This window comes from Cimex lectularius, unplaced genomic scaffold (genome assembly GCF_000648675.2).
Source record: "Cimex lectularius strain Harlan isolate CLEC.00 unplaced genomic scaffold, Clec_2.1 scaffold35, whole genome shotgun sequence".
Lineage (NCBI taxonomy): Eukaryota > Metazoa > Arthropoda > Insecta > Hemiptera > Cimicidae > Cimex > Cimex lectularius.
The window spans coordinates 665,822-684,144 of record NW_019392746.1 but is presented as its reverse complement, the minus strand read 5'-3'; the positions used below and the strand labels follow the sequence as shown (position 1 = coordinate 684,144).

The 18,323-nt window shown below is 35.2% G+C and overlaps 2 protein-coding genes across 4 annotated transcripts in view; one reads left to right on the top strand and one right to left on the bottom strand.

Annotated features, from left to right (window-relative positions):
* Positions 1–148: 148 nt before the first annotated feature.
* On the bottom strand, positions 149–14,222 carry LOC106669309 (dnaJ homolog subfamily C member 16). Of its 2 annotated transcripts, none has more exons than XM_014398689.1 (12): positions 13,881–14,222; positions 10,002–10,256; positions 9,648–9,928; positions 9,355–9,535; positions 9,078–9,276; positions 8,788–8,998; positions 8,565–8,731; positions 8,294–8,496; positions 6,233–6,460; positions 5,968–6,175; positions 5,779–5,901; positions 149–2,338 (listed from the first exon to the last, which is right to left on the bottom strand). In XM_014398689.1, the coding sequence occupies exons 1-12, from the start codon at positions 14,024–14,026 to the stop codon at positions 2,207–2,209; spliced, it is 2,334 nt and encodes a 777-aa protein (XP_014254175.1). In that variant the 5' UTR covers positions 14,027–14,222; the 3' UTR covers positions 149–2,206. The 2 variants fall into 2 exon arrangements, with proteins under 2 accessions (XP_014254175.1, XP_014254176.1); XM_014398690.1 differs by having other exon boundaries at positions 5,779–5,892.
* A 2,689-nt stretch (positions 14,223–16,911) lies between these two features.
* The window catches only part of LOC106669291 (transmembrane protein 47), a 217,691-nt gene continuing 216,279 nt past the window's right edge, over positions 16,912–18,323 (top strand). The window contains exon 1 of one of the 2 annotated variants that reach the window (XM_014398647.2): positions 16,912–17,233. In XM_014398647.2, coding sequence (XP_014254133.1) covers positions 17,121–17,233 — 113 coding nt within the window. In that variant the 5' untranslated portion in view covers positions 16,912–17,120. The remainder of the gene's footprint in view (positions 17,234–18,323) is intronic. The other variant, XM_014398650.2, reaches the window with a different exon arrangement.

The window sequence follows — 18,323 nt, the reverse complement described above, 5'->3', positions numbered from 1 at the left end:
AACTGACAGAAAATGTAACACTGCTAACACAGAGAAATGTTTTTCTTTTGGTGAAATGTGGTGGTTAGCTCTAACCAGTTCAACGGTTGGTCAGGTGCATAAAAAAGTCAGAGTAAAGGAATTTTAGGGTTGGAATGATTAAAGAAAATGCTATCAATTAATTCATTTAATGAATAATAAATAAAATTTCCAGCTGTATCCTCACTAAGAAGCACAACTCTTTTAACATTTTTGTTTCGACCAAGAAATATAACATATTTGTTTTGGATGTACAAAATCCATTTTTATTTTTGAAAATATAAGCTTGTTTGGTTTTCTGTACACTCAAAAGCATAACAAATCAACAAAATATGGCACAACACAATTAGAAAAATCTAATAATTAAACAATCGTCTTTCATATCAATAATGACTAGGATAAATAATTAAAACTGCATAATAGACAGCATTGATACAGTAGCTTTTTTTAAAATTCATTATAGAAATATGAATTTATTTTGCTAATGACTAGCTTTTAGTGCAAGATTACTTTTTTATATTTTTCTCTATAATCGTGAAGAAATGCTGTGATTTCACAAAATGATTTTTTGTAATAAAAATAAGTAACAAACTTAAAACAAAAATGTAGGCAATTATGAGAGAAATCACTAATTTATCACAGAAAATTGACCAGTTTTATAATAATCGTTATAACATTCTTTGGGCAATTTCTGTTTTAGTACAAATTATGCAATGGTTCTGTATTTTTAATTGATAAAATTATTTGTTTCTTAAAATGAAAATTGCATAAAACATGTAACAAATTTTTATATTGGATCATTACATGTCAGTATTTTATTGAGTTAATTTTACTGCAGTGTTAAAATTTAATAATTTCATTTATGATATACATAACAGCGTTTAAAATTCTGATTGAAGATTGCAAACAATCGAGAAATTGCAAACTAAAGTTCAGTTTGCCCTTATTACACTTTTAACTTAATTTAAAAAATTATAATTTAAATAAATAAATAAATAATAAAAGGAAGGTCCTTTTTTAAATTTTTAAAACACAAAAACATCAAATTCCCCAAGTTTTAATTCACCTAGGTATAAAAGAAATAAAAGGAAGAGAAAAAGAAAGGAGGTAGATTAAATTGTGATGACAGAACTTTCATTTCTGCATTTTATAATGGGGGAGGGAGTTCTATGTATAACATACCATCTAAAAGTATTCATAAGTAAAAAATAAAATGTTTTTTCAAACCAAATAACTAATTCCACAATTAATTAAAAATAAAGGATTTACTCAACCAGAGAGGAAAAATAACCTAGAAAAATGTCTTTCTTACTTGTTGCTTTTTTTGTTTTTGTTTTGGCCAACAATTTCTTCCCAACCCAGAGAAAATGCTAGAACGAATTTACGATTTTTCATTGATTTGATATGTGATGGAAATCATCAAGGGAGATAAATTAATATATTCATAAATTATTATTTTATAAAAAGACAATGATTATTTACAAATAGTACAAAAATTACCAACCTCGAAAAAACCCACCGAAAATTTGGCTAAAATTGTATAACTACTTGACTATTTTAATACACAACGATAATAAAAAAATTAAACAGTTGATTACATATTGACTAAATATAATTAAAAAAAGAAAGATTATTTCATATTTTATTTAGGAATGCTGAAAAGTTCGTGTTTAGAAAGAAAAAAATTCAAATGTCTATTTATGAACAATCACAATTTTCTTGTAACTTTTTTTTAATAATGGATAATCTGTTTAGTCAAAAATCTTACTTCAAAAAAGTTTAAAGCCCTATTCATCGGTGCTAAAAATTTATTTTAATGCTTCTAATCTTATAGTGCTTTTGATTTACTAAATCACTAAAAATTTATCTTATTAAAATTATCTGTCAACAGTACATTTTAAATTACTGCAAAGCAAAAACAAAAATGGAAGTATCTTTTTCTTTAGTGTCTAAAACAGCCAAAAGTTCTCTCGTCGATTAAATATACTTTCATTATCACTCATTAAGGCTTTTTATCCGAGAGGATGTTCCTTTACTTGTTTGTTAAGATTCATTTTTTGAGCGAGATCTTTAATCAGGAATTTTTATGGATCAGAAGGAAGGGAAGGGGCGGACTAAGGAGGGTTGACTCCAAACGCTGACATCATCACAATGTTGTTTTTTTTTCTTTGTAGAAAAAAAAGTTAATTCACTTCGCCCCAAAATCCGGCCAATAATTGAGGTAGTACCGATGAGTAGTCCCTTCAAACAGCCTGTCGAGCCAGTTTGGTAAGCCGTCCAAGAGATTTTCAACAAACAACACATCTCCATATTTGCTAGGCTAAAAAAATTGAAAATATTAATTTTTCAAGCGTGTAAACAAAATCTATCTTCAATTTTGGTAACTCTAAGAAGTAAAAATACACCCTCTTTTTGTGGTAGGGTGGACAAGACGCTCAAAATCAATTATTCCACTCGTACAATATACTGAATACGATCTGCACTTTTTATATCAAGGTGTCATGAAAAATGTTGACCACAAAAACTATAAATCATGGAAATATAAATGGTATTAGAGCACATTTTACACACTCGAAAAAGACAAGGTGAGTAAATATGTGCAATGGTTTACATTTCATCCACTATTAACTGATTTTTGATTTGATTATGTTTTATTGCTGTAAAGTTCCATGTCATTTTAGAATACATGTACGAATAAACAAAATACAGTCGAACTCCCCACAAGCGGAAACAACTCAGGAATGGATTTTGCTTGCTTATTAAGGCACATACACACCAGGTAAACCTCGACGAACGAAAAATGTTGGTTGCCAACAAATTGGCCATCCTTGGTTCATCCTCATCAAACCAGGGGGTTCGGCCATGTGAAATCACAGCCACCAATATCAACCCTTGTGATGTTACCACTAGAAGTCTGAATCTCAACCAAGGCCAACAGTTTCATTGGCTCTGATTCGCCTCCTGTACACACTATGTACCCACCCTGGGAGTCGTGGCCCATTTTATGTGGAACTACGGCGACAACGGGTGGTATAGTGTGGTTTGAGACTCGAGACCCCGAAACGGCTCAACTCGTGTTCTCATCCACGGCCCTTTTTCTCAATCCGAGCTCCTCATTCTATCCTGTGACCCCCTCCTAACCCTTGGTTACAAGGGGGGTATCCGGGCACAAAATAAAGGTGCAGCCCAGAGGGCATGGCAACCTCTCTAAAGCACAAGGCTGTACTCGTGTCGGCCTAAGGGTCGGCATGGGCGGCAGGTGCCTTAGCAGAGTCACATGAGGGCCAGTGCACTAGATCCTGTCTGCAAAGACGGGGGAGGGTGTATGACCATCTGTACCACGGGGTAACTGAAAAGTTTCAAATTCAGCCCTAGTTACACTGGGAATGGATTCGTGGTGGTGACGCCCCTGGCTGGAACTTAGACAGAGGCTGTCTTCTATTTGTGACTTCGTGAAGCTTGCGTATGGCCAACATAAAACCCCCCGGCCTCACGGGAGACGTTGCGACCGGACGACAGCATGTAAGCGTTGAGGACGCAATGATCATGCTATAGTCCCTCGAATGCGTAAGTAAGCGAATGGAAGCGGGTAGTGAGTCGGTTTCTTTGACTCGAGTATGCTTTGCATTGTTGTGTGTATGACCGGCGTGGTACCCTTGGGGAAGCGAAGGATCGGACCACCTAGGCTGAGCCTATGGCGTCCCTCGAATGCGCGTGACAGGTGTAGGCTGAGCTCGATAAGAGACCTTACCGTAGGCGGTGCTCAAGTAGGGGGTGGTTAGCAATTCCACTTTAAACTAAACCGCTGCTGGGGGCGTTCCTGGAAGTTTCTACGCTGGGGGAGCCTCTATACTCAGAGAGATATAGTGGCCTTCTCTATCTAGGGAGTATGCAGGGGGAGGGGCGATATATTTCGGCCTGTTAGCCCCTCGCGTGCGTCATACGACCCGATGCACAATGCGGGCCCGACCATTCGGAGTGGGCAAGCGGAGAGCGTGGTTGTACTGGCCCTTAGGGGCTGGGAAACCTCTACACCAATGCTGCGGCGGTAACACCATTCCGTTGTATGCAGAAGTGCGTCAGCTCTCATCTTGAGAATCAAAACGTCTGATAAGGCCATGTGCCAGGTGCGGACGTTAAAGATCCGCTTGTCTTGTTGACGATGAGTACTCGGGAACACAATGTACATACTATGCAAATAAAAGTCAACAAAGCGTTGGTTGTCTTTCGTGTGTATGTGCCTTTAGAAAAAATATTAAATAGTGAGGTTTCCTTCTGTGGACAGGCAAACTGAAGATAGCAAAATGTTAAAACACTTCTGGCAGACAAACCCAGTGAGGATGTACCAATATGATTGGTAATGATGAAATTACAGAAAAAATATTTAGCATGTATAAGTGAATAAAAAGTGAATTGAATTTGAATGTGCAGAGACACCAATTTTCTTTTCTTGTATGACTTTGACCCTTTCTCTGACAGAAAAAACTTTATTTTTTGCTGGTGTAGAAGGCATTGTGGTGTGATGATCTGGACCGATATGGTCAGAGAGGGATTGCTTATGTGGATTGACCTATCCCCACATTAAAATAAGCAAAAGAAAACAAGTCCCAAATTATCCTAGGGAATTTGTAATTGTTTGTATATTTTATACCCCAAGAAACAAACCCCCAACACCTTTAAAAACTGGTACACTATAAAGCCCAGAATCGCCCTTCACCAAAATTCAATTAGAACCAAAAAACATTAAATAAAAGTTAAATATTATTCCAACTCAATTAAACAAAAGATCACACCAATATGAATTTATCTATTTGACCTTAATAGATTCTTTTGTAGCTCTTCTCTTCTAATCAGCATCTCGGGAACATCTGAAAGCCCAGCACCTCTCCCGTCACTTCCACAATCAAGGAATCCAGCCCGGGGAGGGGTCACTCCCGCCCCTAGCTGAGCCATTTCCCCTCGAGAGTCAACCCCAATCTGCTTTAATTTTGGGTGTGACAGTGGCATAAAAAGCAACAAAATCACTGACTGTTTAAATAAATGAGTAACAAAGGGCAGAAGTTTTATTGATTTCAAATTGCAAAAATCTGATGACAAACGTCCTTAAATAATAATAATAATGGGTAAAAGTCTGAGGCATTTGGTACAATAGTGGCAATAGTAAACAATTTTTTTCAGCCTAAATACGCCTAAGCAAATCACGATATTTGTGGACCTTACTTAGATCGTTGCCTAATTTTGTTCCTAATTGTTCCATATGTGATGAGTCACAGAACATGAAACTGTTTTTTTTCCTGTCCTGAATATAAGACAAAAAGAGAACCTTTTAAACATTTTAGCTATGAGAGCTTATTGGCATCAAGCAATGGTGGTATATGTAAATGCCTTTTTATTATAATTTTTTTTACAACATAGCAGAGTGGATTTGTAGATTGGTACTGTTTAAACAGTAATTAATGTACCAGGAAGCCTGCCCACAAGGCATTGGGTGGAGGAGAGGGTGTGCTTAGTGCGAATTTTTCCACAGGGCTTTAAAGCGATATAAGTGGTTTTTATCCACATCCTCCCAATGTAAAAGAGGAACCAAATGTTAAAAAATGAAAAGTCTATAAGAGAGAGCTCTCGGTCTCTTCTAACCAATGACTTCAGTTGGCCATGTATGTATCAAAGCAAGGGAAAAAATATTCTGAATATTAAAGATAAGTATAAAAAAGTTCCTGACTTGTTTATATAAATATTTTCAAGCAATTTATTACATACTGGCTCTGGGTGAAGTCCTTGTTCTACATCTGAAAGATCACTCTCTGATGTAGTATCGTCAAATCCTATAAATCCTCCTGATGTTTTTACACCCAACTGGTTATTCATTATTCTCTTCATTCGCTGAAAAATGAATTTTTTTAATTTCAATGGATTGGGAAGTTTTTCAAATAAACGAAAATGGCTTACCGATTTTCCCCAATAGCTGCCTTCAGGGTGTTTAGCATGGTATATGCAAAAATATTTCCTTAATCCGTTGAGAGCTAAGACCGTTCCGATACAGTTTTTGGGATTGATGCTCAGGTCTCTCGGCTCGGGGAGACTCTGGCTTAAAATTTCTGTATACCAGCTCAACCCTCTTTCCAAGTTCAGTATGGCAAACATCAACGTTTTATTCCTAATAAAAACAAACCAATAAAAACAGTTCTTCAATATATTTAATAACTTTTATTACTTTCGATATGGCCAAACGTGCGAGTGGAATTTCGGCACGAGCTTCGGTTTCGACTGAGAATCGACGAGCAGAAGAATGGTCCTACAGCCAGGCCTGAGTAGCCTTACTAAACCGTTGTACGTTTCTGCCCGCATTTCATGAATTTTGAGCTGCGGCTGGTAGCCATTTGTCTTGATGCCATTTGTCATACCGCCACACTCGCCTTGTACTCTAGCTTCCTCCAATTTCCTAAAAATCACAATAAGTACATAAATAAGTTTTTATAAGGAAGAATAAAAATAATTGTATGATATACTACATGATTCACACGTCCTTAAAAAAGTGTTGAATCGGGATAATTAAAAAAGAAACTTGTGAATATCCTATTTGAGTAACAATCTCTATTTTTATTATTTAAAAAAAGCACACACCCACACACTATTTAAACAAATCCCTTAATTAAAACTTTCTGTTGAAGATATATTGGCTAAATTAATTAAACAATATACCAGTCAACCTTTATAAGTATTGGTTTTGCTATAATAATCAGTACGTAAGACTATTTAATTGTTGTGGCCGGATATCCATAATCGTGCAGGCAGCGTGAGAGAACCGCATGCAGAGAGAAATGGATTTTTTTTTATATAAGTTTTCTATGTAAACCATATTGTATATTATTGTGTATTGCAATACTATAAATTAATGTTTTTAGGAAAAATTGATTTTTTCATTGTATGCGATACAACAATAAATAGAATTGTGTAGTGATTAGTGACCGTTAGTCGATGATTATTTGGAGATCGTGAGGTGACACACAAGAATGGCACAATTACGCAGAAAACAAACACCTTGAGTGAGTAGAAATACTTTGATTGAATATACAAAATATTTTTTTGCATTGTATAATAAATTCACTTTTTTCCACATCCTGCATGTATTTGTTAAATTTAAACGAAGTTTGTAAATCCTAGGCCCTGATGATGTTCTTAATAAAGATCGAAACGTTGGCATTGATAAAGAAAATATTTTTCTGAAACCTACATCACACCAAAACGCATCTCATGATCTCCGAATAATCAATAAATTGAATTTGAAAGCCCTTAACCTTTATTTCACTCATGCTGCCTCCATGATTATGTAAAGGTGGCCTCTACAATCTTGAGTAGTCACACATAGCGATTATTAAAGTAAAACAGTGTGAACTTTTTGCCTGTAATATATTTCAAAGTTCAAATCAATTATACCTGAGAATTACATATACTTTATAGTATTCCTAATTCCCTAAATTCACTATTTCCGTGGTCCGCTTGACCAATTAATACTTTACAATTAATTAAGGTTTTTAGTTGAGATGAAAAAAAGTTAATGGCACGAGAGGGATTCGAACCCACGACCTTCGGCTAGATACGCCTCTACTCTACCATCTGAGCTATCATGACCTCGATCCACTCGGACATCAACTCCCCATCTCAACCCCACCTTATGAGTTTTCCCTCCTTTTGCCATTTTTCAAATGTCGTGTAATCGGTTTGGATTCTCGACGACAATTGAAATGGCGATGGAGAGCTTTAGTGAAGTGTACTTCATTTTAATTCATTAAATTCACTATTTTCGTGGTCTGCTTGACCATACTTTATAATAGGGTTCGAATCCCTCTCGTACCATTAACTTTTTTTCATCTCAACTAAAAACCTTAATTAATTGTAAAGTAATCCTAATATTTTCTCATATATTCCTTCGTATAATATAATCTTTGACTTGAAAATAGTTTTAGATGATAATATAATTTTTAAAGAGGTATTTTATTTTGAAGAAAACTATACTCTAGTAATATGCCGACTGCACTAAATTTAAAACAAATAATAACCAGCGATCAATTTAAAAAATTGTATTTGATTTATTTTTTGAATTTTTGTAATTGTCTGTTATCCACTTTGAAAGAGTTCTCTATGCTTTCTAGCATTTCTTTCCTGTAAACAAGATTTATTATTTAACAAAAAAACCCAAAATCGATTAGTCGCATTGCATTTTTACAATGATACAGAAGTTAGAATAAAGGAATTAAATTCTAATGTTACTCACATTAGGTAGTTCATGCAATACCCTGCTCCTATTATGATCATAATTGTCGCTAGTACGGATAAAGCTGGAAGGATATGCTCCTTTCCTAATGACTCTTGAAGTGCATCAATCGTCTGGAGGAACCTTGTTAAGAGTTTGGACATAATACCCTGCGTGTGTTCATCAATCAGCTCTCCGATAACAGCTTCATTCAGTAATGATTGCTGTATAAAATGTAAATTTATATTTCTACAATTCGTATATAATATAATGAGATTTTAAGAAAACATACTTGCGTAGTGTGCAGAACTCTATCAATCGCTGATTCCAAGTGTTGTTTTGTGTTGTTATAACTTTCCCAAGTTTCCTGACTGCTGATCCATTCATACTTGACATGTGACGAATCCCTTCTACAAAGTATAGCCACGTGTAGAAGTGGCTCGTCAGGGCTATTTTTCCCTGCAATAACAATAGATTATTTATTTATTCAAGGCGGAAATTTTAAATGTACGTACCAGATGTCAAAGCGCTGATGAATTGGGGTTGCCGCTCTTGATAAATGTACATAAATCTTACTCGCTCTTTTGAATAATGAGACTCGAGGGCAAATCGTCTTAATGATTGGCGGTGAGGGTCATGACTGGGGGTATCTTGACATACCAAAACTACACACAATCTCTTTCTTGTAGAAGACATACCAGCTGGACATAATGCATCCAATAAAGCCTAAAAAAATCAAAAAAATAATTAATTAAAAATAAAAATGATTATTAAATGTCACTGCGAAAAGTCTGATTTACCGTACCTGGGATGAGAGCCTGGGTAGTAGTAGATAATTGTTATTGTTTATGACATCGTGCATTGTATGAACTGGTATGTCAGCCATACTGACAGAAGCAACCGGTCTTTCTGTGATTTCATTGAAGACGAGCAGCGCATCTTGCTCGCTCGATACTTGATATTTTTCTCTGACTTTTAACATATTTGGCCCCAATGGAACATAACTGAAATACAATTATAAAAAAAAAAACGTATTATTTATTAATGGAGATTTTAAACAAAAAAATATATGTTTATATTACCCAAAAGCGACTCGATCCCTGTGGTAAAAGGCTGTCAGAAGGTAGCGGAGACGTAAAGGATCTGACCTTTGAAAAACAAGAGCGCGGACTTTATTGTCAACCCACCCGGAAAGAAAAACATCCACATTTTCATCATTTATCTGAGGCACCATCTTATAAGGCATTTTGTTTCGTACAAATTCTGAAAAAGATATTAATTTTTAATAATATAAAGATAACCATCTCTAATTCATAAAAAATCTTAAGATGGCCTATATCTGAGAGTAAAATACTATTTTTTTTTTAATACTAACCAACAACTTTCTGTATACTGAACAATGATTCTTTGTAAACGCTTGACCTCCCATCAGAAAGGAGGATGAGACAAGGTAGGGAAGGTACACCAACTTTTCTAGCCAGCCCTTTTTCATTTTCCGCATGAACCGTCGCGATACCGACACCGATTGGCTCGAGCTCTTCCATTATCCTTTTCCATACTGGCTCTACTTGGAGACATGGGAAACACCAGTCGGAGTAGAAAAGAAGCAAATGCGGAGTCCTATAACTTTTTGGTACAAGGATATTTTCATAAGCCCTAAAACAATTTGGTCAAATTAGTTTTACAAAATGAAATAATTATAACAAAAATCATTTTCAAAAAAATTTACCTAGACGTTATAGAAAGTTTGTGGAAGAGTGTGATATCTCTATCGGAGAACCTAAATCTAAATCCTGAACCAGCGAATATGTCGTCGAAAGGATCATACTGCCTATACTGGGGTTCGGGGCGTGGCCGGGATTCCTCCACTCGGCCAAAAGTATCAAAAAGCCTTCTTCTTTCTGGATCGGAAAGAAGTTCGTATGCTTGTGTGATTTCGACAAATTTATCAGCGGCAGCTGGATCATCATTTTTGTCAGGATGCCTGTAAAAATTACACCAAATAATATTTTTGTTATATAATGTACTGATCATATTCGATTTGGTTCAACAGAATACTAACTTAATTTCAATGAGCTTAAAAACCATAGGTTTAAACATGATAAATAGATGGCCAATATGTTAAACTTTTAAACTATAATTATAATTTCATAATTCTAATGAAGGAGATATATTTCATGAAAGCTAGGCAAAGGAACTGAGTAATTTTTTTAATAATTTGATCGTTTTACAGATTCTGTAAAATTCAGGTGATTACACAATGATCAGTGAAAATCAAGTATCTTCAAATTGTGAGACAGTGAGGTGATGAACCTATAGTTTGGTCCTTTCCCATCACCCTGATCTATCTAAACTTCTTTGGTATGCCAGATCTCCAGATGCCAGGTATCTTACCAACTTAGGAAGTGGGCTTGACTAAAACAGTAAAAATTGGCCGACCAAGATGTTTGGGAATGACCAAACCATAAATATCTTCAAGTTAAGTTCAAGTCAAGAAGCCTCTAAGCAACAAGTGATTATGTTAACCACGCACAGGCTGGTGCTGATCAGAATTAAGTCTTTTCTGAAACCACACACACAGTACACCAATAAACAGTATTTCTATTGTATGACCAATCTTGGTGCATGATAAGCAGGTTAAACACTATTTTGCTGGAGATTATGGATAATAGTAAAATAAAGCAATTCCTCTCATACAAGAGGGCTTATTGTCCACCTACCAGTTGAGTGTTGTAGACTAGTGGTTAAACCACTTAACCTTTATTATCAATTAAATTTACATTTGCTGATTTGCTAGTATTCCAACTCAGAACCGTTAAGTGTTAAATATGAGTTGGACAACCTAACCACTCAGTCACCATGGTCCTCTGATTATGGAGAACAATTCCATTCGTATGTTGGCTAATGAACAAGTGCCATGGAGAACAAAAACAACTTCTGTGTGATATGAGATATTTTTAAGAGAAACACCATGGCTGAACAAATGTAAGCTTTTTTAGAGAATCCATGCACCCTGGTCTTCTAGCAACAAATATTAAGTTTAGGCAATCATGAGATTTCCTCCTTTGGTCTACATGGTGATGAACCTAATCCCTAAATTGATCATTACCAATCCTCTTGCTCTGCCTATTCCTGCAGAGTTGGTATGTCATATCAGTTTCGGCATTTTGCCATCTTCAGTGTGTCTTTACTGTCTATTCATAACATGTTTGTCATAAGTTTCATGGCCTTAATTCAGACAGGCACTTTGAAGGCAGTGAAATGTTGAAATGATGATGGGTGACAGTACAACCCAGCGAGGATAGGCTGACCAGATGATCGGTGAGGATCAAATTATAAGTAGACATTTTAGAACTTAAAACATTTGTAGGATTGATCTTCTCAGTGCATGAAGCATGTTCACCATTGCCTTGTTGCATTTTATGCAATGTGAGGGTCAAAAATCCTATCAACAAAAACCATGTAATTTTGTTAACCAAGCATCGGCCTGCTGATCAGAAATAAGACTTTTATGAATTTGCACACTCTGGTCCACTACCAACAAGCATGTCTATTGCATCGCCATTCTTCTCAATGTAATACAAACGCCATTTTGCTGAATATTATGAAGAATAGTAAAATAAAGTAATTCCTGCCATACTGAAGGCCTAATGTCCAAATTCCTGACACGTGTCACAGACAAGGGGTCAAATCGCTATACATATTTTTTACAAATTATTACCAAATAAGATTACATGTGCTGTGCTGGGATTCGAACGCAGAACCATTAGTGTGGTAAATACGAGTGAGATGCCCTAACTACTCAGATACCATTGTCTCTGATTATCGAGAATAATTTATTTCCTGTCATATGTCGCCTGATAAACAAACGTCATGGAAAACTTTAACAAGTTCTGTGAGACACATTTTTTTTTAACCAGACGAGCACCATGGCTCCATTGTAGGCTGGACCATCGTAGAGAGTCTGTGCACCCTAATCTTTAGCAATGAATAGTAAGTTAACAAATTAAACCTATTTTATGATTGTCCTTCTCAGTATATAGCATATTCAACATCGCCTTGTTGTATTTTATGCAATTTGAGAGTCAAGAATCCTTTCAGTAAAAACAAGTAATCTTGTTAACCGAGCACTGGCCAATGCTGGTGAGAAATAAGTCTTTTTTGAATTCGCACACTCTAGTCTACTACCAATAAGCATGTCTATTATATGACAATTCTTCTTAGTGCAATACAAGCATGCCAAACATATTTTGCTGAAGTTTATGAAGAATAGAACAACCATTAGTGTGGCAAATAGGAGTAGGATGCCCTAACTACTCAGCTATCATTGTCTCCTGATTATAGAGAACAATTTATTTCCTTTCATATGTTGCCCGATAAACGAACGTTATGGAGAACTTTGACATGTTCTGTGAGACACTATTTCTTTTAACCAGACGAGCACCATGGCTCCATTGCAGAGAATCTATGCACCCTAGTCTTTACCAATAAATAGTGATTCAAGATAAGACAAATTAAACCTATGATTGTTCTCCTTAGTACACAGCATATTCAACATCGCCTTGTTGTATTTTATGCAATTAGAGAGTAAGAATACTCTCAGTAAAAACAAGTAATTTTGTTAACCAAGCACAAGCCGATGCTCATGAGAAAAGTCTTTTTTGAATCCATACACTCTGGTCTACTACCAACAAGCATGTCTATTGTAAGGCCATTCTTCTTAGTGCAATCCGAACACCATTTTGCTTAAGATTATTTAAGAATAGTTCAACTGTTAGTGTCGCAGATACGAGTGGGATGCCCTAACTACTCAGTCTCCTGATTATGGAGAATAATTTATTTCCTTTCATATGTCACCTGATAAACAAATGCCATGGATAACATTGACAAATTCTGTGAGCAGAATTTTTTTTAAGCAGACAAGCACCATAGCTCCATTGCAGACAGTCTGTGCACCCTAGTCTTTAGCAATAAATAGATGTTACAAATTAAACTTATTTTATGATTGTTTTTCTTAGCACATAAAGCTTATTGTTCTCTGAGAACTTGAAAATAATTTATAGGGTTTCAGAGTAATATAACATGCCTATGCATTGATAAGTTCTACCTATTAATGTATGTTTATTCAGTATAATGTAAATATTTATTATCAGGGGTACATGCAAGTGGGATGGTTCAGCTTGATTTTTTGGAATTGTTCTCTTTTTCGTTTTTAGTCTTTCAAGCTTTTATTGCAATCTGAAAATTTATTTAAAAAAAAGATCCTTTATCCCGTTGAATGTTAAAATTTGAAACTGTACAAGCAAACATTCATAAAAGCCGCAATCAAGGACAGAAAAAATGGATTAAGCGTTTATTTTTGTATTTAACCTAGAAAAGTACAAATAAAACCCTAAAGGAGGTGAGAATAAAATCGGCCCGGATACCCCGGCCGTAGAGCACGTGGCCCAGGAGAAAAGCAAGTTTATGAATGGGAGGACGTTATCACTATATTTTTTTCTGAACGTTTTTACCTCCCAACGTTATCACTGACATCCTCATGACTCATTATCAATGACATCGAAGGGAAAACAAGACATCACCCGGACCGTAAGACTAAGGGACTCACCATTCTTTAGCCAGCTGCTTGTACGCTTTTCTGATCTCGGGAACGCTGGAGGACCTGTGTATGCCGAGAACTTTGTACGGATCGTCCAAACTCTTTATAACTAGACACAAGGCCGAGACGATGAATATCTGAACAGCCCATTTCATTTTCCGTACTGGAATTTATCACTTGATTTACCCTTTCCTTTCTAGTTTTGTTTACAACTGCGACTTCCTCGAAACCGGGCTCACCTGAACTCGAAAATGTGTAATAAAATCATTTAAAAAAAAACTTTCCAACTACAAGTTCATTTTATATCCTAAACATCAGGCATCCATATTGATTTTAAGACTGATCCACCGGCCATATTGATAATATACAAGGGGAATTTGCCTATGTATAATCATCTTGTCGTTCCAGTTTTTATACATTCAGATCATTTATCTAGAAATTATTTCATTTTGTTTATACTTTGGTGTTACTTTGTAAGCAGACAACAGCCAAAAATGGACACTTCCAACAATTTGTCTTTCTAAAGTATCGATGCAATACATTGCATTACCAAGAGGTTAAAACATCGATATTTGAAAAACCCTCCAATTGTGAATTTTAAAATTACATTCTCTTTTTGACAAAACTTTCCGACTTTTAACGGCGTTAAAAAAAAATCCTACCCTGTTTTACACCATGAAATTATAAACCAGTATTGCAATAATAATGCTTTGTCACTTGCGCCATATAATATATAATAGTACTTTATTTGTTATAATACAATAATATAAAATAAAATAACTACATAGTTTGTTAATCTTTTAAATTATTAATTGTATGTTCATAGTACTAATGAAGGAGATATATTTCATGAAAGCTAGGCAAAGGAACTGTGTAAGTTTTTAATAATTTCATCTTTTTATAGATTCTGTAAAATTCAGGTATTTTTTATGTCTAGGCCTTTGCAGTTGTGTGCTTGTTTACCTGGCATGTGTAGAATTTATTACTATTTAATTCTTAGTGAACAATATACAATGATCAGTGACGATCAAGTGTATTTTCAAATTATGAGGTCAGTGAGATGATGAACCTATAGTTTGGTCCTTTCCCATCACCCTGATCTATCTTCCCTTCTTTGGTATGTCAGATAGCAGGCATCCTATCATCTTCATTAGTGAGCTTGGCTAAAACAGTTAGAATTAACTGACAAATATGTTTGGGGATGACTACCGCAAATATCTTGAAGTTAAGTTCAAGTCAAGAATCCTTTAAGCAACAATAAACTACGTTAACCAAGCACAGGTTGGTGCTGATCAGAATTAAGTCTTTTCTGAACCCACAGTCCACACTCAGGTCTATTACCAATAAACATATTGATGCATTGTATTGCACTGCCTAGAGGTTAAAACATTGATATTTGAAAAACTCTCCAATCAGGAATTGTAAAATTACATTCTATTAACAAAACTTTCCACCTTTTAATTAGTTTTTATTTTAAAAAATAAATAAATAAAAATAAATATTCTTCTCCTATTCTACATCGTGAAATCATGAACCTGTATTGCAATATAATAATAATAGTACATTATCACTTGCAATACATAATATATTATAGTACTTTATTTGTTATAATCCAGTAACATAAAATAACTACACAGTAAGCACAGTACAGCATAGAAAATTCTGTCTGCCAGAAGTGTATGAAAAGAAATAAAACACAAAAGAACAGAATAATACAAAAAGTGAAAGAAGAAGAAAAAAATAAAAAAACATGAAAGTAAAGCCAAAAGTAAAATAAAACAGATAATAAAAAATTGAAATTAAATTGTACCTCACTAATCAAAAAACAAAATTTAGTTCTTTAACATAAATATATCTGTATTACCATGCATGTCTGTAATGTTTTACAAATGCGGTCTGAGTCAGAATTTAGCTTAGTAATTAGTTAATCTCTAGTTAGGGAACTGCTACTAATTTCTTTTAAAATTGTGCATTCTACTAAGAAATGCAACATATACTTTCTAACATTATGAGTTACATAGAGATCATAGGGCAAAAGGCGCTTCCATCCAGGGGTGTAATTTAACCAAATTAGATTGCACCTAATTTTAAAAACCCACCGCAAATCACCCAGAATCACATGCTGATTAGAGTCAGACAATAAATGGCAGTGGGAAACTGTATGATCGAGATCTCTATAAAGCAAAACACGAGAAATTATGAATGATGGAGTGATTGTGGAGTTCCATCCTTTTTTTAAAAAGGGCAAAACACGAGTGTCGGAGCATCACAGACTCTTCCTGAAGAAGTACACTGATCTTTGCAAAAAAAAAAAAAAAAAAGAATCCGTTTCCATTCGGAAATATTATAAACATTTAAGTAATGTGGGGTGGAATATTTAGAAAATAGAGTATCCTGTGGGAGAACTAGAACGTGTTGTTTTATAATCTCAAGAGCAGTAATTTTTAGAAGATGGGAACTAGGAAGATTAAGAATTTTCAGGACATACTTAAAGTGAAGCCTCAGTGTAGATACCATCAATAGGTTCGTGGATCACTGTAAATACAATATTTAGCTAGGATTCTGGGAGTAAGAATGGGAAGCCAAAAAGCTGTTTGATAAAAAAAATTCAGAAATTTCTCAACTAAGTCATACTGTTGTTATGTTCAAATTTGGCATGCATAGAACAGAATAAACCTAGAGACATCATTAAATATATCGAGTTTAGCTTTTAATGGGATGTTGTAATTTAACATTAAGCCAGCCCAAATTTTGTTAAATCCTCATCTTAGCTGTAGATGAGACCTGCTTGAATATAAGAGTAACTTCAAGATATTTGTTGAATTTACAATTCATTTATTGATCCTTTTTTTATACTAACAAAATGTTGAGGGGGTTGTTTTTTTAATCCAACCCAAAAACATATCCATGTTAAATGTTTTCTTAAACTGCCGTATGTGTAGTTTTTCGAAAGTTTATCGTTGAGCTCCTCATTGCCAATGTTCTGTTGGGTTGATCGATCCCAAGTCGAGTTGGAAGAATCGATCCAAGTCGATGTTCACTGGTCAGTCCGAAGCTCCGTCTTGTTATTCTCTGTCTCTCTCTCGGCTTAACGAATGCTTTATTTACGTTTTGTAAGTTTAAAGGCTTGACGCGTTTTGATCCTCCGCTTCTGCTTTCTGACCAGTGAAAACCCGATCGCCACTGAGGACGACGAGCGTACCCAGTGCGGGAAACCCCTTTATTAATACAGTGCATAGAGCGAAAATCATGAACTCTGATTTACACAACAGCTTAGGCAATACGAGTTTCAAGGGTGATTCTCTTCCAGATTTCAGCGAATTTGACGATGACTCTATCGTAGAAGAATACCACAGGGAGAGGTAAGCGAACCCAAGTATTTCTAAAATGTCACTTCAATGAAAAGTTAAATTGAAACTGGACCCATCAGTTGACCCCAATTCATTATTTATGCCATAGAAATAGAACGTCCTGAGGGATTTAACGGGGTCAACGCTTACTCCGGATCAAAATTTCAACTTAAAACACAAATACTTTTTCTTATTTAAAAAGTCTCTCGGTAAAAAAAATCAAATACCACCTCTGTACTAGGCGTTCGTCTGTTTTGAACAATTGTTGCTAAGGGCGAAGAATTTAAGCATGACCCTCTGTTTTGAACAGGGTTTAAATTGTGCTCAAATAGATGGCAGCAGCGAGATGGGGGTGGATTCAGCCGGCAGAATACAAAAGGGGGTTGATATTTTATTACAACCCGTTATGGAACAATAGCGACAATCGAGCAGTATTAATCAGCTTAGATTACAGTTTCCACGATTAGCTCTAAAACGGAATGTTAAAATTCGAAAGAGAAGAAATATAGATATCCAGGATCAACTGGAACACCATCCATATAAGGAATCGGAGCAGTCATAGACACTACGGATGAGCCGGAAGTGAAATTGCATTGCGCAACGTCATTTTATTTCTTTTCACACGAATGATAGAATAATCGCTATAATACAATTCACGCAATAGATTTTAAACTATAGTAATATTCCGTACGGTGCACTCTTTACATTCTTACACCAAGGGTCAATTTTTTTTTTCATGTTTCACTAAAGATGGTACAAACATAGTCGAAAATCGGTCTAAACCTTCTTGAGCACATCTATAAAAACCTTTTATAATAAATACACGAGACTTATGATAATTCAACGAGCAATATTGAAACGAAGATGTACCTAGATCAATGGTATTTTCAAAAGACACAAGCACGGCAGGAGACTGTCAAAAACTATCGAAGATGAGTAATACCCTGTATATAATAAGGTGATGGGTCAGACGGTAAATCTACGTAAAATTCGGAAATATAGATATACCTAGATAAATGGGAGAAATAACAACATCATTATCACTGTTAATCCAAGGATGGTACCCAAGTAAGCAGATGATGTTCGAGAACTGTTATTGTAT

Coding starts and splice junctions, on each gene's coding strand:
- LOC106669309 (XM_014398689.1), bottom strand. CDS start 14,026: ATGAAATGGGCTGTTCAGATATTCATCGTCTCGGCCTTGTGTCTAGTT. Junction 10,257..13,880: donor AAGCAGCTGGCTAAAGAATG/GTGAGTCCCTTA, acceptor TAATTTTTACAG/GCATCCTGACAAAAATGATG. Junction 2,339..5,778: donor AAGGACTTCACCCAGAGCCA/GTATGTAATAAA, acceptor CAATTTTTTTAG/CCTAGCAAATATGGAGATGT.